At 53.1% G+C, this 24,176-nt stretch overlaps 1 protein-coding gene and 1 long non-coding RNA gene across 22 annotated transcripts in view; one reads left to right on the forward strand and one right to left on the reverse strand.

Annotated features, from left to right (window-relative positions):
* Nucleotides 1-6,678: 6,678 nt before the first annotated feature.
* Nucleotides 6,679-24,176, forward strand: part of PATZ1 (POZ/BTB and AT hook containing zinc finger 1) — a 52,975-nt gene continuing 35,477 nt past the window's right edge. For 14 of the 21 annotated variants that reach the window (XR_002124045.1, XR_002124048.1, XR_002124047.1 and 11 more), the window contains exons 1-4: nucleotides 6,679-8,968; nucleotides 10,381-10,444; nucleotides 16,730-16,901; nucleotides 22,601-22,738. Coding sequence is in view for 4 of the 21 variants with exons in the window: in XM_019643087.1 (XP_019498632.1) it covers nucleotides 7,698-8,968; nucleotides 10,381-10,444; nucleotides 16,730-16,901; nucleotides 22,601-22,738 (1,645 nt within the window). In the remaining 17 variants the exon portion in view is untranslated. Of the gene's footprint in view, nucleotides 8,969-10,380; nucleotides 10,445-11,664; nucleotides 12,666-16,729; nucleotides 16,902-22,600; nucleotides 22,739-23,152; nucleotides 24,055-24,176 lie in introns of those variants that run through there. The other 7 variants (XR_002124057.1, XM_019643089.1, XR_002124059.1 and 4 more) reach the window with 6 other exon arrangements.
* LOC109383053 (uncharacterized) lies at nucleotides 15,236-22,594 on the reverse strand. Its single transcript, XR_002124061.1, has 2 exons — nucleotides 21,770-22,594; nucleotides 15,236-15,603 (listed from the first exon to the last, which is right to left on the reverse strand). It is a non-coding gene; the product is annotated as an uncharacterized LOC109383053 (long non-coding RNA).

Here is a 24,176-nt window from a genome sequence, read left to right on the forward strand (position 1 = left end):
TGATGGTTAAGAACTGGCTTGCGACGCCAGAGGGGCCCGGTTCGAATCCCACACATGAGGGTCAGTGACACTGCCCTCTGCAGCTAAGATGCTGAACAACAGCTCAACTTGGAGCTGGGCTGCACCAAGAAAGTTGCACCAAGGTACCCTCCCAGCAGCAGGGTGGGAGAACACCAGGTCCTTCCAGGCCCTTGCCAGCCATAATGACAGTTAGCAAAGTATTTGACAATTTGATAGCTAAAAATGATTTTTTCATGTATCCACTCAACAAATATTTATGAGTGCCCTGCACCATGCTGGGCATGGAGACCCTGTGGGGACAAGAGAGTAGGGGTCTCTGCCATTGGAGCCTCTGTCTAGTGAGAAAGAAGACAACATAAGAGGTAATTATTACCTAGAGGAGTAGTAGTGTCAGAGCTTCCATGAAAGAGGAAAGGGGAAGCTTAGGGCATTATTGGAAACATGACAGGAGGACCTAACCACTTAGGGTCTCTCGGGCAGCCTCTCTGAGGAAGCTGCATTTACAGAGACCAATTAGTACCTTGGAAATAGCATTTGATTTTTTTTTTTAAGATTTTTATTGGGGAATTGGGGGATGGGAACAGTGCTGGGGAATTGGGGGAAGGGGAACAGACAAGTTGCTGTTGTTTTCTTCTTCAGTCTAGTTGTGGAGGACGTTGCTTCACTGGCCCAAGTTGGCACCATCACTGCGCTCCTCCTGGGTGAGGCAGATCAGTCGCCGGCTTCTGGACAGCCGCTCACTCTGGCTGCTGGCTACACACGGTAGCCCATGGCAACCCACTGCCACAGGGGCTGCAGCCTACGCCGTCACTGGCAACTCATAGCAACCCAGCTCCAGGTTGAGCTGTTGTTCAGCATCTCAGCTGTGGAGGGCAGTGTCCCTGGCCCTCATATGTGGGATCCAAACCGGGGCCCTCTGGCGTCCCAAACCAGTCTTAACCATCTTGCCACTCGGCCGGCCCTGATTTTTTTTTTTAAAGGCATTTTATTGGGGAACAGTGTGTTTCTCCAGGATCCATCAGCTCCAAGTCAAGTAGTTGTTTTCAATCTAGTTGTGGAGGGAGCAGCTCCTTGACCCATGTGGGAATTGAACCAACAACCTTGGTGTTATAAGCCTGAACTAACCGGCCGGCCACCCGATAGTATTTGATTTTTATAGGCCATTGAAATTTTCTCTTTTGTTAGTTGCCTGCTTGTGTCCTTTGCACATTATTTCCCTTTAAGGTATTCCTTTTTTAAAAAATGTTTTTAATTGTGGTCAAATTCACATAACATAAAATTCACTGTATAAAGCACTTGAAAATGTACAATTCAATGGCATTTAGTACATTCACAATGTTGTGCAGTGGGGAGTTTTCTTTCTAAATTAATTTATTTTGAAAAATTTCAAATTCACAAAATGTTTAAAAAGCAGTAAAACAAATACCCTAATTTTGGGGGTATGTATTTTTGAACTGATCTTTAAAAACTCTTTCTGTGTTAAGGATATTGATTCTTTCTCTGTCGTATGTAGCCAATTTTCTTCAGTTGGCCATTTGCCGTGTGTGCACACACCGTAGTTTAACATCTGCCATGTTTCTTGGCTCTATGTCACTGGTGACACCTTAACTGTCGTTCAGTTAATAAGGGACATAAAAAGAAAATCCTCATAGATTTGTGTATCGAAAATATAAAAGTTTCATATGAGGATTTTTTGTTGTTTTTGTTCCTGATTAACTGAGAGAGAGAGAGAGAGAGAGAGAGAGAGAGAGAGAGAGAGCGCACACGCAAGAGAGTGAGTTAAGGTTCTGCTGGTGACACAGAAGCAGGAAACGTGTCTGAGGATAAACCATGGCCCACAAGGTCCCTGTCAGACCCTGAAGACCACAGCGCAGATGGGCAGAGATAACCCGGGTTGGGTGGGGAGACAGGAACTAATTCCTGAGCCTGTGCCTCTTGCAGGATCCTTGATGAAGCTTAAAGAGCTGGGCCTCCAGAACAGATGATTTGCACATTCTTCCCAGTCACAACAAAAACTCAGTTTCAATAAAGAAAAGAGGCACAGGGTTCAGTGTAAACAGCCTGGCTGTTGGGAGTCAGGAAGGACTGCGCCTCCACTCTCCACTGTGCAGATTTGGATGAACCACCTAACTTCCCGGTTACCCTCAGAGGAAGGCTGGGGGCACTAAATAAACTTCTGGCATAGTTCAACCAGAGCTCCATTGTCAGCAAGGGGCAGAGATGGAATCTGAATGGTGTCTGTCTGGCTCCAAACCCCGAATGCTGCTTCTGCACAAGGTGCAATGACTGCTCAATGAATGAGCTTGTCGCTGTTGTTATTAGGGAGACAAACACAGTTGAGCATTTAAGAGAGTCAGAGAAGAGGTGGGCTGGCTTCACATGCCTTCTAAGCAAACCTGATAAAGGCAAGTGGGGTGGTTTCTTGTTGTCTGGAAGAAACAAGGGAGCCCCCTCTCCTGTGCTTCTCTCCATCATTGCCTCCAGTTGGGGCTCTGGCTCATGGCCAATCGCTCAATAAAACCTGGCAGCCTGGGGTTCCTGGGGTGGGCCCCAGGAGCAGGTTGAGGTCCAGGTGCCACTCTGTCGTCTTTCACACGCTTTGGGCCATCTTTTTCCCTTCCTCACCTGGCCATTCCTTCATTCCCGTTTTCTCATCTGTAAAATGAGAATCCCAGAGTAGGTCCCTCATAGGAGTGGTTAGAGGATTACAGAGGGTAAACCAAGAGTACTCTCACTACCATGGCTGGCACAGCTAGTGCTCAACAAATGCTCACTATTATCATCAGTGCCCTTGGGGAAGTTTGAATCAGTGTTGGAAGGAAAACACAATGTTATGAAACAAGATTATAAATCACTATAGAAAATAGGACCCCATTATGTTAAAAACAAAACATTATACAGATGTAGAAAGGAAAAAGGACCAGAAGGAAATGTTGGCAGCGCTTAACTCTTGGTGGTGACATTATAGGGGAATCTTTTTCTATTTTCATGTATTTCCTATATTTTCTGTAATGCACATATCACTTTTTCTATCAGGAAAGATAAATAAAAACTCTTGAGAGCTGAGAGGAGCTATCAGTTGGATCTGGGTTCCCAGAGAGGATGCCCTGGGGAAGTGGGATTTGAACAGAGCCTCCAAAGATGGGGAAACTTGAAGAATTGGGGAGAAGGACCAGGAGAAACCTTTTTTATTTCCTTGTTTTTTTGTCTTTCTCCTCCCCTAGACTGTGGGCTCCTTGAGAGCATGGTCCAGGGTCTAACTTGTTCACTGCTGTATCCCTAATATCGAAAACAAAAAGCAAAAAAACCTCAAAAACCTGTTGCTTAGTAGGTGCTCAATAAATTCGGATCTAGTGATCGGATAACCTTGACAGTTCCACTTAGCCTGGGAGACAAAGATGCTCTCAGTTTGCTGTTCAGCTAGTGCACTGCCCAAATGGAGGTGTGTGGTTTCCATGACAACAGAAAGCCGGACAGGCCAGCAGCAGGAGGCAGACAAGGATTGTGAGCTCTGCCTCTTTTCAAGGTGCAGCCTGGAAATTGGGGAAATGGTGATGGGATCTTTCAACAAGTGTTGAGGGAAAAGAACTTCATAAATATGTTTAACTCAGATGTCCATTGGACAGGTTTATCAAATCAATCAATAAATGCTCAGGCAGGTAGTTCGGATCTTTGAAGGAGGGTGGGAGGCTCTTAGTGGATGGAAGGCCAGGAACTTAGAAAAGTTTGGTTCTATTCTGGACCCTGCTGTGTGACCTTGGACAAGTTATTTAATCTCTCTGGGCCTCAGCATGTTCATTCATAAAATGGGAGGCTTAACTAGCTCTAAAATTACTTATGAAAAGACCTGTGTGGTAGGAATGTAAAATGGTACAGCTGCTGTGGAAAAGTTTGGAGGCTCCTCAAAAAGTTAAACATAACATTGTCCAATGACCATGGCTGTTCCCCAATAAAATAAAATAAAAAAAGACTTATCATACAACTCAGCAATTCCACCTGTAGGTCTATGCTCAAGATAATTGAAAACAGGTACTTAAACAAAAACTGTACTTGTACTGGAACATTCAGAGCAGCATTATTCACAATAGCCAAAAGGCCATGAATGGATGGATAAAGAAAAGGTAGTATAGTATATACATACAATGAATTTCAGCTATACAAAGAAATGAATTACTGATACCTCGAAAAAATTATGCTAAGTGAAAGAACCCAGACTCAAAAGTTCAAATATTATATGATTCCATTTATATTAAATATCTAGAGCAGATAAATCCACAGAGAAGGAATGCAGGCTGATGGTTGCCAGGGGCTGGAGGAAGCGGGGAGTAGGAAGTAACTGCCTAATGGGGACAAAATTTTCTTTTGGGGTAACGCAAATGTTTTGGAACTTGATAGAGGTATTGCTTGCACCACTGTGAATGTAATACATGCTACTGAATTACACACTAAAATAGTTCAATTTTATGTGAATTTCACCTTAATCACACACAAAAAATGTGTCCTGAAAGCATGCCTTATAGCCTGAAGTTACACAATGAAATCCTAAGAGCCTAAGAGATGGACAAGACTGAGGGCCAAGTTATGAAAATGAGAGATTACAGGCCTCCCACAGTTACACTGCCAAGGTGACATGCAGCTGGGGTCAGAACTAGGATCTGGACTTATCTCTGGCCACTTCACCATGGTGGCATCCTGGGCCACTCACTCAAGCTCCCTGAGCCTCACTCAGGTTTCATACCTGCAAAATGGGGCTGGCGCACCTTCCCTGTTTTTCTCAGAGCACTGTGGATGCGGATCCTGAGAGCACTCTGTGAGCCCATCTTTACAGGGGAATCCTCTGGGATGAATCGAGTCACAGCACCGTTTTCTAAGCACAGCAGATTGAGAGCCAGTTTCACATGGAGCCACGGAGGGGGTTCAGAAGCCACTAGTAAGGAAGAGGCACACTTGGGTTAACCGGTTGGATTCCTGGCTCTACCACTATCTGTGTGGCGTTGGTCAAGTCACTCACTTCCCTGTTTCTTCAGTGGTAGAATGGGAATGGCTATATCTACCTCGGAGAGGATGTGTGTATATGATAGGCACTCAATAATCAGATTCCTTTCTTCTTTCTTTGTGGCTGCTCCCAGCAGCACTCTGGAACACAAAAAACTGCCGGTTTCAAAATCCACCCAAGAATCTCTGAGCTCTGGTTCGGGGAGATTAAGGCACTAGCCCAAGGTGACACAGCTAGTTTGGCCTTAGAACACAGGTAGCCTGGCTCCGAGTCCAGGGAACTTTATTCAAGCCTCTAAGCTTCATTTGTGCTCTCCAACAGGCATTTGACACCTACTACATCCTAGAAAGGTGTGTAAGAATAAAGACCCGGCCCAGAATTAAGTGCTGTGTAAACACGATCTTGGAATCCTCATCACTTCATGAAACAGGTGCTGCTATCCCTGGTGTACACATTAGGAAAACTGTAAATCGAGAGGCTCAGAAAGGCCAACTGGCTGGCACCAGAACACACAACCAGACAGCGGAATTCTCAAATTCGAACTCGGGTCCTCCCGTGGCGCCACGCGTGGAATCCTCCCAGGCTCGCGAGGCTTGGCACAGGGAAGGCGCGCGGCGGTGGGAACCCCGAGTGGAGTTGGAAGCTAGGCCCGTTCATTTGCATGCTAATACCCAGAATGCTACATCCCCCCCCCCCCCCGTTCTCTTAATGGAAACGCTCAATTTGGAACAGTGGAAAGTTTGGAACACATACGTCGCTCCCTCTGCAACTGTGGGAACTTCCCGCCCGCACACGCGGTGCCTGCAGCCCGGTTGAAGCCACGGGCTGCCCTACAGCGGTCGACAGCGCTTCTCCCGCAGGCGAACCTGAGTGTCCAACCCGTGCGCAGTAGCATCCCCAGACCAGTCGGGGACAAAGCGCCCAGGCCTGCCCACGGGGTCCGTGGCCTGAGCGCTTGGCGACTCGCTGGGCTGCGGGCGCTGGGGATGCTCCCGGCTTGAGGAGGCCGAAGGGCGTTCTTCAGACCCTCCAGTACCCTCACTTCCCTGGGGGTTGCTGGGGTGCGCGTGGATCCCTGCTTCTGTCCATCGCCCTTGACTTTATGTTGTCGCCTCCCAGAGCAGTTGACTTTCCGCTCCTCAGGCCACAAAGCTGGGCGTGTGGCGGTTTGGAGAGAGGCTGGACGATGGCCTCATCGCCCCAGTTTCTCTAGGGCGCGCAGCCCCTTCTGTTCGGTTGGTGCGCTGGTTGCAGAAGCAGCTCTGGAGGTTCGGCCTGCCCCCAGCTAGGACCCCGGGCTCTCTCTGGGGTCAGGAGCGGGAAGGAGGTCGGCAGGCGACTTCTGGGGATTTCGCGCATCAAAGGGGGGCTCCAAAGAGTAGCCGACGCCCGCTCCACTTACTGGCGCACATCGCAGACTGGAGCTGGGGGCCCAGATCTGCACCTCTTGGTCCCCTTCCCCCCGCCCCGTCCGCTCGCCGCCACTCTCGGCGGAGAGGGAGGGGCAGTGGGAGCTGGTTTGCTGGCTTGGCGCTTCGTTTGCATTGGTCCGGGGGGGCTGAGACTGCAGCCCCCGGCCCCGCGGGCGGGGTGGGAAGGCGGGGGCCGGACGGGGGCTCAGCTGCGCTAGCATTGGCGGAGCTGGGGAATGGGGATGCGGGGGGGGTTGTATAAATAGGGAAGGGGGGACTTGCATCCTCGGCTGGGTGAGGTGGGGGGGGGGCGCTCGGCACAAAGAAAGTGGAAAGTTTGCAGTGCGGGGCGGCCCGGGCCAGGGATCCGGGTGCGCACGTGCAGGGCCGGGGGCGCCGGGAGGCCCCCACACCAAGCGTGCCGTTTCTTTTTTTTTTTTTTCCTGCAAGCGAGAGGGGGGGTGTTGTTGGTATCGCCCCCTCCTTCTCCTCCCCCCAGGGGTGAAAGTGCAAGAGGAAGTGCAGCCGCTGCCATCTTTCCTCCGCTCCGAACACACGGAGCCCGAGGCCGCAGCGCCGCCGCTCCGCTGCTGCCTTCGCCCGGCCCCGGGAAGGGCCCACTCTGCCGCTGTCGACGCCCGCCCGCTCCAGCTTTCGCCGCCTCCACCGCCCGCCAGGCTCCGGGATTCGACCCGCGCTGCTGCCCCACTGCGCGCCCCGCCGCCGCCGCCGCCTTCGCCTTTTGTTTCCTCCGCTCCGGCGCCCCCGCCCCGGCTCGCGCTTTGCAGGGGACGCAGCGCGCGCCCCCAGCGGGCCCGGGAGAAGCCGCGGCGCGCGCGCGCGCGCCTGCGCGGCTGACCCCTCCTACTCCGCCCGCGCGCGCTCGTTCTTCTTGGCTGCGCGCCGGCGCCGCCTGGCGGGCGGGAGAGGAGGTGGCAGGCGCGTTTGCTGGAGGGGCGCACCTCTTTGCTCTGATACCCCCCGGAGGTAGACCGAGAAGGAGAGGCGGGCGGGCGGAAAGGAGAGAGGAGCGCGCGATCCAGCAGGGGTAGGGGCCGCTATGCGGGGGGTGGTGCGCCCTGCAGTCTAGACAGTCCGATCCGGGCAGGGGGCGTGTGCGCTCGGCGCACCTGCGAGACTACAGAGCCCCGGGTCGGCACGTGTGGGGAGTGTAGACACGTCCTCTGCGCCCCTCTTGTTGCTGCCTAGGGGAACGGAGGGGGGCGGGCAAGTGCCGCGGCCCGGTTTGTGGGGAGGGGGCGGCGGCCATGGAGCGGGTGAACGACGCTTCCTGCGGCCCGTCGGGCTGCTACACCTACCAGGTGAGCAGGCACAGCACTGAGATGCTGCACAACCTGAACCAGCAGCGCAAAAACGGCGGGCGCTTCTGCGACGTGCTCCTGCGGGTGGGTGACGAGAGCTTCCCAGCACACCGCGCCGTGCTGGCCGCCTGCAGCGAGTACTTTGAGTCGGTGTTCAGCGCCCAGTTGGGCGACGGCGGAGCTGCGGACGGGGGTCCCGCTGACGTGGGTGGCGCGGCGGCGGCTCCGGGCGGCGGGGCTGGGGGCAGCCGGGAGCTGGAGATGCATACTATCAGCTCTAAGGTGTTCGGGGACATCCTGGACTTCGCCTATACTTCTCGCATCGTGGTTCGCCTGGAGAGCTTCCCCGAGCTCATGACGGCCGCCAAGTTCCTGCTGATGAGGTCGGTCATTGAGATCTGCCAGGAGGTCATCAAACAGTCCAATGTGCAGATCCTGGTGCCCCCTGCCCGAGCTGACATCATGCTCTTTCGTCCCCCTGGGACCTCGGACTTGGGTTTCCCTTTGGACATGACCAACGGGGCAGCCTTGGCAGCCAACAGCAATGGCATTGCAGGCAGCATGCAGCCTGAGGAGGAGGCAGCTCGGGCAGCTGGTGCAGCCATTGCAAGCCAAGCTTCCTTGCCTGTGTTACCTGGGGTGGACCGCTTGCCCATGGTGGCTGGACCCCTATCCCCCCAACTGCTGACTTCCCCATTCCCCAATGTGGCATCCAGTGCCCCTCCCCTGACTGGCAAGCGAGGCCGAGGCCGCCCAAGGAAGGCAAACCTGCTGGACTCAATGTTCGGGTCCCCGGGGGGCCTGAGGGAAGCAGGCATCCTTCCATGTGGCCTCTGTGGGAAAGTGTTCACTGATGCCAACCGGCTCCGGCAGCACGAGGCCCAGCATGGTGTCACCAGCCTCCAGCTGGGCTACATCGACCTTCCTCCTCCCAGGCTGGGTGAGAATGGGCTACCCATCTCTGAGGACCCCGATGGCCCCCGAAAGAGGAGCCGGACCAGGAAGCAGGTGGCATGTGAGATCTGCGGCAAGATCTTTCGTGACGTGTACCATCTCAATCGGCACAAGCTTTCCCACTCGGGGGAGAAGCCCTATTCCTGCCCTGTGTGTGGGCTTCGGTTCAAGAGAAAAGATCGCATGTCCTACCATGTGCGGTCCCACGACGGGTCTGTGGGCAAGCCCTACATCTGCCAGAGCTGTGGGAAAGGCTTCTCCAGGTGAGGAATGGTACCCCCCACCCCCTGATCTGTCCTATTCTTTGGTCATGAGACAACTTGCAAAGATCTGGGCATGTGGGATTTGTGGGGGTCACTTGACTTTATAGGGCCATGTCAGGTTTGGGGAGAGTGTTTTAACAGCCCTGCTTTTGAGATGGTGTGGCCAAGAAGCTGCTTTCTCTTCCCTAAGGGAAGTTCTCTGGCACTAGGCAAGCCCTGCTGTCTCTCTTCCTTGGGGCTTGGTGGGAAGGGGCCGGATTCCTCAGGCCACAGCCACCGGGCCTCACCATTCTCCCTGGGCTCCCTTTGTGTTTCCGGCACCAGGCGTGGGGCCCCCTCTGGGGGCGGGAGGCTGGGCTCCTTTAGCGACTTTCCCCGCTTGAATGGCTGAGGGAGGGACTGAAACAGAAACAAGTGCATCTGGGACTCCGTACGCTCCTGTGCCACCAAATCCCCTAGCACAGAGCATTGGCAGTCATGGAGCAGTCGACTCCAGCTTTCCCCCTCACAGCCCCCTGGGATCACAGGGCACAGAGCTGAGCACCCAGAGTCTCTTCCTAACACTGAAATCTTTGATCAGCTCTGACCTGGTGGCTCCAGAGCCTAACCGAACTCACAGGTCCCCTTGATGTTCTAAGGGCAGAAAAGAAGGGGGGCAGGATGTCTTTTTAGATTAACTTTTTAGTGAGCCTGAAAGGGAACTGAGGACTTGTCTGGGAGCAGAGGGTTGTTTTGTTTCTCTTCTTAAGAGAGTATCCAGAATAGAAGCCTGGTTTTAACTTGCCTGGATACTGAAGATCTTGTGTGTGGAAACGGGATGGAGAACTCCCTCAGAGGGGCCCCAACCAGGAACCAGTCTTACCGGTCAGGCAGCCCCTGCCCACCTGCTCTGGCTGGCATCTGGCTTACCAGCCCAGCTGGGGACTTAAGGCTTCATCCCTTGGCCTCTGGGGACTGAATTCCATCCGGGTGGCATTCATTGGCTGCCTCGGTGGGAGAGGCTGGGGGAGGGGAATACTGAGTTTCTAAGGGGCTTTAGTCTGGACAATGAATCACACACATACCCCCTCCCGGAAAGGCTGCAGCAAGGCAGCTCTGTCTCATTCTAAAGCTACCTCCTCGGGTCCTAGAAATCATTGAGTTTCTGGTGGGGGAAGACCGGTAGGCAAAAGCAGAGACAAATGCTCACTTCCCTTTCCCTCTAGAGAAAACCAGGGCAGAGAGGCCTGGGCCTGTGGAACCCGAGCTGGGTGGTGACTGTGTCTTTGTGATGCTGGGGTGGGAATGGGTGGGGGAGGGAGTCCTCTCTGGCAGTGTGTGTGTGCTCGAGTGTGAGTCGGGGCACTGGCCAAGTGTGTGGCCCATTTTTTGAGGTCATATTTTAAAGTCTGTCTTGGTTTTCTCTTTTCCAGGCCTGATCACTTGAATGGACATATCAAGCAGGTGCACACTTCTGAGCGGCCTCACAAGTGTCAGGTAGGGGTCGGGCCAGGGCATAGATGGGCTGAAAGAGAATGCTGCTGTTTTCACAGCCCAGCCATGAGCCAGCTGATGTGTGTGCTGGGCTGGCTGGCTGACCACTGCTTTGCACACCTCCCCCTCTGTCCCTCCACCCTCATTTGCTCTTCTCCTTTGTTCTTCCCCCTGACCCCCTTCCCCCCACTGCTGATGTCCCCTCCTTCCTGGTTGCTGGGTCCTGGTTCCCACCCTGTTTCCATCTTTGCTCTGTTGCTTGGCTTTCCTCTCCTGGTGTTAGCCAGCTCCTTGGATGGTGGGCCACGTGGCACAAGTGTTGTCTTGGGGGCACTGTCACCCCACTGGGCCCGGCTTCTGGCTCTCAGCAGTTTGTAGGGGTCACTGTGGGGAGGGAAGGGTTTGTAAAGGGCTCCTAGTGGTCCAGCCAACTACTCTTCTCCTTGCCTGCCAGGCAGCTTGACCCAAGTTGGTGCTCCTTTTGGGTCCCCTCAGGTTAGGGCAGAGGCAAGAGGGGGCGGTGGGGGTGGGTGGCCTCATCTTGGAGCACTGGCACCTGTTTAACCCTCCTGAGCCATGTGTGCAAGTAGTCAGGGCTTCTGAGGACTGGAGAGCAAGTGGCCTCCTGTCCTGTGAGCTCTTTGTGTCACAGGTAGGGAAGGCTAGGCAAGATTCTCCCCCTTGGTTTGTCTGCTTGAACATTATCTGGGACCCTATGGCACCCAGAAAGTTGAGTTTCCTCTCCTGGCCACTAAGCATTCCTGTGTGGATGGAAAACACGTTTCTGTCTTCTCCTTGGTGACCTCCCCTCTCCTGTGCCAAGTTCCCGCCATCTGAGAGGGAGCCGGAGTTGTGGGATGCTTATTACAGCCTCTGGTAGGGTGACCGGCTTCTCTTTACCCTGTTAGGGAAACCTGTAGGAGAGGGACAGACATGTTGTAGGAAGGGCAAAGAGCCCCCAGGGGCCAGGCGTGGATGGTGTTCACGTATGCCAGGCTAGGTGGCCTCCCCCGAGGACGATGACCCAGGGGTGGGCCTGCTGGGATCCACCTGTGCCTCACTGCCTTCTCTCTCTCTGTCTCTGGTTCTCTCATCACAGAGCACATGCTGACTCTCCCAGGTAGTGTGCTGAGCGGCCCGGCAGAGTAGGAGGAGCCCAGAGGGCAGTGGGGGCGTGCCCGATGGCCTGGGGGGGTAACCTGCACTCTCTGCCCTTTTTCCAGGTGTGGGTTGGGAGCAGCAGCGGCCTGCCGCCCCTGGAATCTCTTCCTAGCGACCTGCCATCATGGGACTTTGCCCAGCCTGCTTTGTGGAGGTCGTCCCATTCGGTTCCTGACACCGCCTTTTCCCTTTCTCTAAAAAAATCATTCCCAGCCCTCGAAAACCTGGGCCCAGCACACTCCAGCAACGCTCTCTTCTGCCCAGCCCCGCCGGGATATCTGAGGCAGGGCTGGACTGCCCCAGAGGGCAGCCGAGCCTTTCCCCAGTGGCCTGTAGGCTAGCCTGGCCTCCCTGAGAGGGTTTTCTGTGGAGGGAATGGGAGCAGCGGCTGCTCTGAGACCCTTGCTTTTGGGAGAGGCCAACAGAGTGGTTCCCACCCACCATGCTCGGCTCCTCCCTGGGTGACCTGGAGTCTTTCCCAGCTCAGGGACCCCAGATAGTGATAGCAAGAAGCTCCTTTCTGGGTCCCCCCGCACCTTTCAGGTTTCTTTCTGGGCTCTCTTACCTTTTTTAGCCCCCTTTACTGGATGGTACCCCTGGGTATCTTTCTTTGCCTGGGTGATTTTGGAGGTTGGTGCTTTCCTGGGAACTAAGCCACTAGCGTCTATGCTTCCCCTCCCCTGGCATCACCTCCCCTAAGGCATGGGGTTTCTAGAATGCGGCCTGGCCACCCCTCCCCCCACCTTGGCATTGAATGCCCCTCCAGAGGAGACTGGTGCATCTCCAACGGGGAAGACCCGCACTGCCCTCTTCCCCTCCCACTCAGACGGGTCCTGCTTTCATTTCTGGCTAGTGAATTAGACTTTTGTGTTTTTGAGGTTTATTAGCAGGTCTGCTCAGGAACTCGGCTAACCAGTAGCTGTATATTGGGTCACCCCAGTATATGGCTTTGGGGACAGAGAAAGCAGATGTAGACCCCCCTCGAGCCCCGGTGGTGTGCCCTTTAGCCCCCGCAGGCTCCGCGGGGATAACAGGAGTGATGATAAAAGTTTTCATTCTAACATTTGAGGCTTTGTGTGTTTTGTCCTTGGTCTGTGTCATATAACACTGACATCATTGTCCGTCGGTGTATGAGCCTGCTCCTGCCCTGCCCCTCCAACACGTACTCTCACAGGCTGGCTGGCCCCACTTCAGCCCCATAGCCAGAATACCTCTAATGATGACCCAGCAAGTGAAGACATGCTGGCTTTCATGTGCTGGGCTGGCCAACCAGGTGTGCCTGGACTTGGTTAACCCGCAGGGGCATCTGTTTTGCATGGTGTGTATTCTGAAAGCCTTAGAGGTGAAGAGACGGCTCTCTGGGAGTTGGTTCCTTGGGTCCCTGGCAGAGTTGGGTATGGGCTGTACCTCTCGGCCCCTCCTGATGCCACGAGGACAAAAGGGGCCAGTTACCAAGACTGGTGCCACGGCTTAAGTGAAAAGCCCATCGAATGTTGAGGCACGAAGCCTCAGGCTTGTCAGTAACACACAAATCTCCTCAGGGCTTGGCCTGAGTGTCCTTAACTGGCCCAGATGACCCAGGTGCTGTTGGGTCTATGAGGAGTGCATTGGGCTGGGACGTTTCCCCCACGTGGAGCTCAGCCCGAAGCTGACAGGCTAGTAAAGCTGAGACCTCTCCCATTGCTTCCAGTGGACCCACTTCTCAGGGGCTAGTTGGGGTGGCTTGGGCAGGAGGGCTAGCTTGTTAGAGAAGGAATGAATGGAGGGAGCTGACACCCTCAAGAAGAAGAAGGGGGTCAGCAAGGCCCATGGCACTGGGCTACCATGCATTGCCATTGGACTTTTCCAGGGCTGTGGAAAAGGCTGCTTAAGACACCCCCGAGTCTGCCAGACTTAAAAGGCCACCAAAGGTCAGGTGTGCATTAGTGTCCCTGATAGCATTGGGCCCCATTCCTGAGCTGCTCAACCCTTGGGAAGGAAAGCTTTAGGAAGTCTTGGATGGGGAGAAACTGGTGGAGGAGGGAAGGGAGCATGACTGGATCTCAGTGTTGAGTGGTGATGGCTGCAGAATACCCAAGCTCAGGGTGGCCGGGCCGAGACCTGGCAGGCGTGCCTAACGATAGGAGGCTGTGTGGGCAGGGGGGCCATTCCGAGCCCCAGCGGCAGTCGGATCATGGTACTGCTGGCTCACTTGTTCTGTCAAGGTCCCTCTGTCTTCTCCCTGTCTCCCAGAAGGGACGTGCCTCTCCCCTGAGTGGCCCCAGCATGGAGGATCTAGGTGTCCCCTTGTTTGAGTCCTGTCTCTTCCTCAGCCACTCTTCTATGTCCATTCTCTACTGGGTCATGTGACCGGGCTTTTTATGTCCTGTGTTTTCTGAGCTTCTGTCAGGTCTAGACTCAAACTTGTACACTTGCACAGTTCCCCCAGAAAAACCTTGGGGATGCGGCTACGAAGAGTCAGTTCTGGCACAGAGAAGCCAACAATCACTTCAGCTTTGCTTTGTAACACAGTGAAAGGTTTTGTTGTGTTTGTGTGTGTGTGTTTTCTTTTTTTCCCAGAAGATCTACATTTCTAATTATGTTTACTCAGGCTAAAGTTAGCTTTCATTCCTTGAGAGAGAATCAGTGAAGGATGGGCTGGTGGAAGTCAGCCTGGCCTGGGATTTTAATTTTGCTTAGCTAATCCCTCAAATGGATAACCCACTTGTGGATAATTGAGATTTGGCTGTCCATTATCTTTAGGTAGCAAAGTATGACAGGCAATGCTTTGAAAGGATAGATCCTGAAAGAAGGTTGGCAAGAGAAACAAGGCATTTCTTTCATATCCCTCCAGTGGGCCCTCTCCCAGGGACCGCAGAAGGCGGAACCCTGAATGTGTGCTTTCAGCCGCATTTTCTCACACCTGGTCTGATTGCTTCCTTTGAGTTTTGAGACGTAGACCACACTGTGTCTCATCATTGGAGGGGTGGTCCTCTGGCCACTGGCTGGCAAAGTCAGCTCTTGACTGTGGACAAATTGACAGGTGCACCACTCTCTCCTGAGTGGGTTTACAGCAGCCCTTGCTCTGGTTTATAGGCCGGTGGGCTAGGTGGAAGAGTCAGGCTTTCCGCCCCCTCACTGTGGCCTGTAATTGGGCCATGAGGTCCCAGACTGCCCTACATTTGGGTCATGAGATCCCAGACTGAGGTGGGGCCCACCTGTGGCCATGAACCAAGCAAGCGCCCCATGATGCTTTCTGAGTCACCTAAGTGCTCAAGTTTCCCTGCACAGTTGTCACCTCTCCCTGTCAGGGCAGCCCTGGTTACCAAGTACACTGTGTTAAAAAGTACCAGCACCTTTCACTCACCAGAAGCGACCTCTGCCGAGTCTGGAGATGGTAAGAGCACAGTCTCAAGGGCTGCTGGTTCACAGGCCCATATCCTCCCAAGGCCTCCACCTGCCCAGCTGTAATCAGGGAAGATAGGAACCCTGGGATAGCCAGGAGGATCGGTAGGGTAATGGCCTGGCAGCAGCAGGGTGTTGAGACTGCTGCTTTCTCCAGTAGCTGAGTCATGTGCTCTGGGCACTTTCTAAACTTAGCTTCCTCATTTGTCAAATGAATGAACTCAATATATAAAACAGATAAAATCAGTATTTCATTAGTAGAAATTGTTCTATTCAAATTGTAACATTTACATGGAAGATAAGGACTGAGAACAGCAAGACCTGTCCTGATGCACACAGACATTGGGACTGGGGTAGCGACAGTGGCATTTTCTGCGTCCACCGTATTACAGTAGTGCATACATTTGTTTCTTGCTTTTGATTGTACGATGAGGAGATAGATACGTGTATGTGGTGACAGTGTTTGGATGCTTACCTTGAGGTCTCGAGATCTCGGGATATGGTTTGTTAAACAGACACAGCAGGAGCAGCTCCGTTTTAGCAAGTGAACAGGGTGGTGGGTCTTCAGTAGGTTAACATGTGATCTGCAACGCACTTCAAGGTGAATGGTGCTTTCTCTTGCAGTTCGAAAATAGTAAAACACACAGAGAAATGAGTCAAACTGGACGAAAACCCCTGAATCACCTCCATAGAACCCAAATTGCTTGAAAGTCACCAGCTGGATCTCTCCTGAGGGCTTTCCTGACATCCCACGACCTCCAAGGCTGGGGTGCCTGTGCAAGCCCCAGCTGAGGAAGGGGTGCTGGGAGAAAATCCGGGACTGAGAGTCAGTAGGGTCTGCAGGTGTGGCCGGGGCCTGGGGCTGCCCTCCCAGGGCGCTGGGGCTGACATTCAGGACCTGACTCATCCGCCCCTGGGACCTGGCTGTGAGTTTGGTGCTCACAGCACAGCTTTCTATGACTGCACTTTCTTGGAGGGTGATAACACATCCTGCCTGGGAGGGCTGCTGTAAGGATGGACTGCATCAGATAAGTGCCTCTAAAAGGCTAAGTATGGTGCCTGCCTGGCACAGAGTGAGGACTCAATCAATGCAGGGTAGTATCACCTTGCTTGTTATTACCAGCACTTCCCCATTTCACATTTCACAAATGCTCCCGAAACCTCTGCTCATTCTCATGTTAGCAGAATTGACACTCTCGTCTTAGGGGCTGCTTTTTCAATACAAACTCATGAGATTATAGAGAGTAATCTCTGTGCTTTGTCCTGCTTTTCCTTTCCATTTCCCTGTGACCACGACTAATGTCGCTTTTGAATACAGTGAATAAATTGAATGCTTTGTGTAAAGCAACTAGGGGAAACCCAGAACAGAGATCAGGAAGACTGCTCTGCTCAGGTGCCAGTAACTCCTCTGTAAATTTACCGATAGTCAGTGCAGCAGAAGTCAATTCTTAATGTTTACAAAGGAACACATGCCAAACCCTCATTTTGTATAGGAGCATAGAACTCAGTGTGCCATGTTGTAGGCATGTGATGGTAGCCATTTGGAACCAATAACTCCAACTCAGGTGACCCATAAGGAGCCGTCATGGGAAATAAGAGCAGCTACGTGATATCCCGAAGCTCTCTTTATACAGGGAGCCCAGTGTGTCGGCCAGCAATGGTTTTGTTTCATGGTGTGCCTAGTAGCGAGGCAGGTGTGGAATGCCAGCTTTCACCTCATCCTGCTTTCCTTTCTTCCCACAGACCTGTAATGCTTCTTTTGCCACCCGAGACCGTCTGCGCTCCCACCTGGCCTGTCATGAAGACAAGGTGCCCTGCCAGGTGTGTGGAAAGTACTTGCGGGCAGCGTACATGGCAGACCACCTGAAGAAGCACAGCGAGGGGCCCAGCAACTTCTGCAGTATCTGTAACCGAGGTAATCTCCCTGCTGTTTCCTCACTCCCAGAGGATGGGCCTGAGCTTGTATGGGAGGCCGGGGAGGGGGGGGGGTGCCTTGACCACCCTCCCTCAGACTCCATTCTTTGCACAGCTGGCCCCCCCTTCCCACTGAATGGTAAACACCTTCATCGCCCAGCTAGCTGCTTGCCACCCCTTCACTTGGGGGTGCTTGGAATGGGAGTTCCCGGGAGATCAACAAGTGGGAACAGAAGGAGAGAGTGTTGTTTCCAGGCGTGGGCCCATAACGCGTCTGCTGCTCAGGTGGCCGGATGGATGCATCTGAACTACGGATGTTGGTGGGAGAGTCATTAGGCCCCAAGAGGTGGGAGAAAGAGGGATCCTGCTTGAGAGCTTCTGCTGGCTGATTCACTGGCATGTGAAAGGAGGTTGAGTCTGGAGACGGATAAAAAGCGGATACTTTCTAGCACAAATGACCAGCAAAGAGCCCAAGCCCAGGGAGACTGTGGCCTTGATGAGAGGAACGTGGAAGGTGTTCTGAGCAGGGCAGCGTGCTTGCTGCTGAGGTCAGCCTAGGTGGCATCTGGCTCTAGGACCTGGTGTTGTGTTGGATGAAGTCAGGCCTGTCCTGTCCCTGAGCATCTGCCCGGGCTTGTTGGCTGTTGGAAGGGCTGAGGTTTGTGTTTTGTAAGCATAGTGTCAGTGGAGGAGGCTTGTGCGGTATCTGTGCTGAAGGAGGTCGGGGCAGCTGTCTGTGGTGGGTGTAAGGACGCTTCTGCACGGTGCGCTTGCTTTGGCCAGGTGTGGACATTGCTGGGAAGTCCTATCTCCTGGGACACTGGTCCCAATGCTTCTGGAAGTCTTGGGTATGGCTTAGTGAATTGAGTACTGAACCAGGAGACAGGGGATCTAGAGTTTAATTACAGCCTCTCCCCCCTCACCCTACGACACGACCTTGGGCTCTCCCTTCCCCTCGCTCAACCTCAGATTCTTCATTTTTTAAATGGGGTTAAGAACACCCCCCTTGCCCACCTCACAGGGTTGTTGTGAGGATCCCAGCTGATGAGGTAGAGGAAAGTTAACTGAACCCCAGGGGTGTTGCACATTTGGGAGGCCCCATCCTTATACGTTGGGACAGTGTTAGAAAAGACATGGCTCTGGTTTGGACTATGCATCCCTGCAGTCCTTGACTGGAACCTTTGGGTGCCTGTGCTGTCTCCATGTGCCCTGAGGTCACTGGTGGAGGGAGACTGCTGAGTACCTGGGTGTTCTTGGTGCCCTAAAGCTGGGTCCCTCCCTGGGACTGCACACCTGGGGTTTGCCTCAAAGGCTGCAGGATGTCACTGTTTGTACCACCAGGAAACCTGCTGGGCAAACAGGAGGTGGTAATAAAAGCTGCTTAAATGTGTGTCCTATTTTGAAGTGTCAGTAGAGCCCTTTCCGGCAGGAACCTCCCCTCCAGGTAGCAAGCAGTGGGGTTGTGCGTACAGGGAGTTATCAGGCTGTGGCTGACCATCTTGACCGTGGCTGCCTCAGCTCTAGAAAAAGTTTCTTGTCTTGTTTCATCCTAACCTGGCTTCCTGACAGCACCTCCAATAATTCCAAACCTGCTGTAACATGCCATCTTCAGGCATTACATCAAGTTTTCAAGGTTGAAGTTCTCAGCCTGAGACTAGTGGCGGGGACCAGTGAGAGTGGAGGATGATGCTAATGAGGAAACCCAGAAAGCCTAGCCCAGATTGCAGAGCGAGGGCAAGCACTGGCGGGAGAGCCAGGGCCGCAGCCCCTGGGGGGCCAGCCTGCGAGGAAAGAAGAGCTAAGAGCAGCAGGGAGCAGCGGGGAAAGTGGACCCGGTTACAAGACAGCTGATGTGGCAAAGCCAGCAACTATTGTCCATCAGGATTTGTTTCTCCTGGGGCTGGTAAAGAGGCCGTGGGCAGCAGCCATAGGCTACATGACTGGGGTGGGGGCGCCAGAAGAGTAAAAAGCAGAGGCCGCCTTTTCTTAGAAAAGCCAAGACTAGAGCTGGATCATGGGCTGAACAGCTTTGGGTCCCAAAGTCAGAACGGAAAGCCCCATTCCTCCAAGAAGATAAAACAGAGCTCTGGTCCAACCCACGTTGGGTACTCGGAAGGGAGAGGAAACCATTTCAGTTTTTATCAGAAGAGAAGGAGCAGGATTCTACTTCTGGATTGATTTCTTAGACAGAAATAGGAAGAGACTCCTCCCAGAAAAGAAAAAGAAGAAGAAAAGAGGAAGGCAGTTTTTCCAGGAAGAGGATAAGGACACCAAAGACACTGAGACCTGGAATCAGAATGCAGAGAGCTCTGGGCCATCCTCTGCCCTGCCGGCCACCAAGGCTGTGAATACAGGAGGAGCTGCACAAGAAAAATGAACGTTCTTAACCTCTACGAGGGTTTGAGTAAAGGCCAATGTCAGCCAGCTGGTCAAGATGGTAGAGGTTCGATGAGCTGAATTTCCAAGTGCTCTCCGAGATCCTTCAATCCCAACAATTCTTAAGCAGTCAGCTTAACTCCCTAGCGGTCTGCCTTTCTCAGTCTTTGCCACACAAAAGACTCTTGCCTGTGAAGAATGGGAAATTGTGCTCTAGCCCTACACTTGAGACGGATGACCTTGTCTTTGTCCTAGAGACATATCAGGATGAGGGTCATACCTTCTGTAGAGGAAGATAATTTGCAGTGGCAGGAGTATGAAGGGTAGAAAAGCTTGTCCCCTCATTTTCAAGTTGAAGAAATCAGTGAAGTTGATCAGTGGGAAGGAGAGAAGGACCTGATAGATCACCATGATTGTCTGCCTTTCTTTTAAAATTATGGTAGCAGGGTCTTTGGGTATATGCATATGTACTGGTGTGAGGAAGAAGCATAGCTTATTGGGAATCTGTCTTTGACAGAGACAATATCTGGTCTCAAACATCATTTCTTAGAAGGTAGAGGAAGTCTTCTTCCCAGAGGTGGGCGTACAAGTTGTCATCAGTGCCAGTCATGGGTGCAGACAGCCTGCCATCCCCCCGGCCTGAGCTGGCATAAATCGACTTAGCACCTCCCTCTAGCACCACCCCATTGGCCCCACCAAGGTTTGGTGGAAGCAGCCCCTAACCTCTGCACAGAGGGGAACTTGCAAAAGGAGAATTTGCTTCCGGAGTGTGAAATGCAGCATTAACAGACAAGAAAATGCAATGGGAGGAGCAGTTAGCCTTTTGGTAATAAAGTCGTCTTCTGTGGAGTACAAGGGAGGGTGGCTGGTTGACTCTAGTGGAGTCGTGTATGCTCAGTGTCTCCATCACTCTGGTGCCTGAATCAAGCTGCCTCTTTGATTAGTCAGTGGTGAATGGGAAGGTGAGTTCAGAAGTCCAACTACATATTTCTGACTTAAAAGATATGTTCTCAGAAACTCAGTTTCTGTTTTATCCCAACACTTGGCTGCTGAGTTGCTCTGTGTTTAAATTGTGGGTTTAAAGTGGCAGCTGTGGGTCCACTCCTCCCACCCAGCCATGTGGTTTTGCTATAGATAGTACAGTCTGCAGCTGGGTAAAGTCAGGAGGACCCAGCCATGTGTTTCTCAGACTGTTTTTCAGGAAAAAGCAGCAAGTTTTCATTGAGCATCTTCTGTATTCCCCTGGTGTGGTTCTTCCCACAGGGAGTAAATATAACAATTCCTGGTGCTCCTTCCCTCCTTTCCCGTCCCCTTGGACTGCAGTGGACCTGCCTGAGTATACCATACCACTCAGAGGCCCCACAAGGGATTGAAAAACAAAGGAAAAAAGTTCCCTTCTAAAGTGGCATCATTGCATCTAAGCAGGAAGTCCTCCTATCTTATGTTGGTTGTCAGGGCCACAGCAAGGAGCAGGGCAGAGATCCTCTTTCCATTAGCCTCGTCTACTCGTTTCTCACTACAGCCTCTCTCTGAGGAATGTTTGTATGGGTCCCTTTGAAGCTAGTCTGTCCCCTGTCATTGGCCCCAGGCAGACCACTCCGTCCCAGCACAGGACACCTCGCTCTACCAGGCAAGGCTGTGGTCCAAGCAGGTCTGTGAAGTAGCTACCTCAGGACAGGAAGGAAAATTCACTCAGTGCCCCCATTTCCTGCAGAATCACCAAGCGCTGCCATCAAGGGAGTGTTTGTTAAATCAGCTTCCCACAGGTCAGTCCTTATCTGCTCACAGCTTCCATTCTAATGGAAGAGATATACACGAGTGTACATGGTGATAACGAAACCTAATATAAAGATCCAAGGGATGTTCCTAGGGCCAGGGCCAAGACACAGGAACCATTCAAGAGTCTGCCCAGTGGTTAAGGAGCACATGGTGGCACAGGGTTCTGGGGTCGGTCAGAGTCCAGGCTCTGCCATTTAGTAGCTGTGCATGTTACTGCCAGTTACTTAACCTCACCAAGCCTCTTATTTTTTCCACCTGTAAAATAGGTATAATCATTCCCAGCTCATAGGGTGGCTGGGGGGAATACTACAGAATAATGCAGGCAATGCGCTGGGCTTGGGCACACCATCACTGTTTGCTGACCATAGACCTTTAGTATAGTTCCAACAGCATTCCAAAGACCAGGCCAATTCAGGCTTTTTAACACAAGTCTTAGGCAGACATTACACGGTAGTCTCCAGCCTCTGACCTGTTCGTAGTGGATCCCACTATTATCCTGCAACTGTAATTTTAAAAGGGAATGAAAGAACCTGAGAACGTGTCATCCAGATCTGAGTGGATTAAAGGGCCATCATCAGGGGCCTGGCATTCCAAGTGGGCCATATGCTAAAAAAACTTCTGTTCCTGCTGAAGGCACTTTCTGACCCCATCATGGGGTTCAAGGACACCGCTCCTTCCTGCGAAACCCGAGTCAGAATCCTTTGACCGGCCTACCTGGTTCCATATCCTCAGACTTGTGCCTGGTGGGTGTGGAAGTTTGCCCAAGATCTCTTTCCGGCCTGAAGTATCACATGGCTCAGAATGACTGGAGCATCTGGGTTGGTCTGGATCAGTTCCAAGATGGCTGGACGACCCCTCCCCCCAGTATGGACAAAGATTATCCCTGATTCTTCCTGATGGATTCTGTAAAACTAAACCAAAAAAACCACCATGAATAAGAGATGACTGCGCCTCTTTAGCATACGTAACTTCCTATTTTTGCTGTTCTTCGAAAGGTCTAAACAATTACTAAATCCAGTTTTCTGAAGGTGAGAAAGTTAGCAAAACAGAACATGTCCTAATAGAAGAAGGGGGGGGACTCCTGGAGGCATTCCTTTGGGATTTCATCCTGCCTCCATCTGGTCTGTTGTGCAGTTTACCTTTACAGGTGTTAGCAGGCCTCATCTACTTTTCTGACTACATTTCTAGCTGTGGTCCCTGCAGCTGACCTGTGGCTGTGGGACCGCCACTCAAACCATTTGTTACTGGCGTGCCAAGCAAGCTTAGAGTCGTTGGCAGAGCAGGATCTCAGACCATCCGGCCTGGGGCCTCCACTGCAGCCTTGCAGAGTGGGCTCTGCAGAGAAGCTGATCTGAGGACATTGCCACCCTCCATCCTAACCCAGGTGGCTCCCATGGCTGCAGCCATTTTGGAGCCAAAGAGGGGCCCCTTGTAGGTGCAGCTGACCTGGGATGCTAGCCAGAGCGGCCAGAGGAGAGGCTTGGGGGAAGCAGAGAGGTGTCTGTGTGCTGGCCGCGGGATCTCATCTCCTTTTGTCTTGTTTAGGTTTCTCCTCTGCCTCCTACTTAAAGGTCCATGTTAAAACCCACCACGGTGTTCCCCTTCCCCAGGTCTCCAGGCACCCGGAGCCCATACCGAATGGGGGAGCAGCGTTCCACTGCGCCAGGACCTATGGCAACAAAGGCAAGCGACCCCTTGCTCTGCACTTTGCTTCTCTGCGCAGACTGTGTTGTGGGGGCGCTGGGCCGGGCGTGGGGAGGCGGGAAGGCTGCCGGCTTGCTGGCCGCCTCCAGGAGGCTCGGAGATCTGAGTGGCAGTGGCCTCCAGGACAAAAGTCACAGTAGGTATCTCACTCCAGGGCAGTGAGTGAGGCTTTAGGGCACTGCCGTGATCCAGCCCCCCGCCTCCTCTTCGCCAGCCCTCCTCCCTAACTCCTGGCCAGTCCCCGCTGTCTGGAGCCCTGCAGGGATGTCCCAGGCCCAGGGCAGGAAGAGGAGCCCTGCATGATGAGTCACTTTGGGCTTGTCTGTTGCCTATGGCTCTTGAAGGGTGGTGTGGAGCTGTGGCTGAATGCTTTCCTCTCCTTTGACCCTGCAGGGCAGGGGGAGCCAAGGGCTGGCTTCCCCCTTGATAGGGGTGACTCGTTGCTGTGAGTGGCCCTTTCCAGAGGGCCTCTGGCTGCGTTTGTGAGATGCATGGCGATAAATGAGCTACCTGACTGCCTCTGACTCGGAGAAGGTTTGGAGAAGGTTTGCATAGAGCTCCATAAGCCCCACCTTCACTTGTTGACTCAGGTTGTTCTGTGGTATTTCAAGTTGTTGTTGCCTTGGGGATGACGCCAGGGGCTTGATGGATGGCAGAGATGGCATGCTCCACGCTCCCATCACAGACCTCCCTTCCTGGCATGGCTCTCTGAACCCAGGCAGGAAGCTGCTGATCGCTGGAGGACTCCAGTGTGGACCGGGCAAGGCAGAGCAGTCAGGGTTGTCTCAAAACCCAGCTTGTCCTGGGCCCTGCGTGGGGACAGCCAGCTGACTGACTGAGTTGTTCACAGTTGCTTTTAATCTCTGTGCTTTAGCCACTCGGCCCTGGAAGGGTTTTTGCAGAAGGAAGGTGGTAAGGCAGGACTTGTGTTTGCAGCATTGGGAAGAGGATTCACTTCTGTATCAGTCATCGATGGGGTCTGCCGGGTTGAGGACCCGGCAGCTCTGGTTCTGCCTTGCTAGGGTGCAGCTAGTCTGGCGCAGAGGTGAGGCCATTGACATACCTGCTCGGCATCAATGAAAATAGCTGTTTTTACTTTCAGGGGCACCCAAGAGAGTGCCTAGGAGCTGGGGGGTCTTTGAGTTATTCTGGACAAAAGCAGTGGCGGTCCCCTGTCTGTACCCCCTTCCTTAAAGCAGGCTGAGATGGTGATGAGCGATACGTGTGCACCTGCATGAAGAGTCCGCGGCAAGGGAGGCTGGCAGCCCCAGGGCCCTGCTGTCTCACCCCCGTAGGTATGCCAGGCTCCCAAACTGACCAGCTGAACCTCCGTGGGTTCTGCCAGGGCAATGGCTGGCCATTGGCTGCCCTCCACAGGCCTGTGAGCTGGACCCTCATGACCCCTCCAGGAAGGGTC

This window comes from Hipposideros armiger, unplaced genomic scaffold (assembly GCF_001890085.2).
Source record: "Hipposideros armiger isolate ML-2016 unplaced genomic scaffold, ASM189008v1 scaffold_75, whole genome shotgun sequence".
Classification (NCBI taxonomy): Eukaryota; Metazoa; Chordata; class Mammalia; order Chiroptera; family Hipposideridae; genus Hipposideros; species Hipposideros armiger.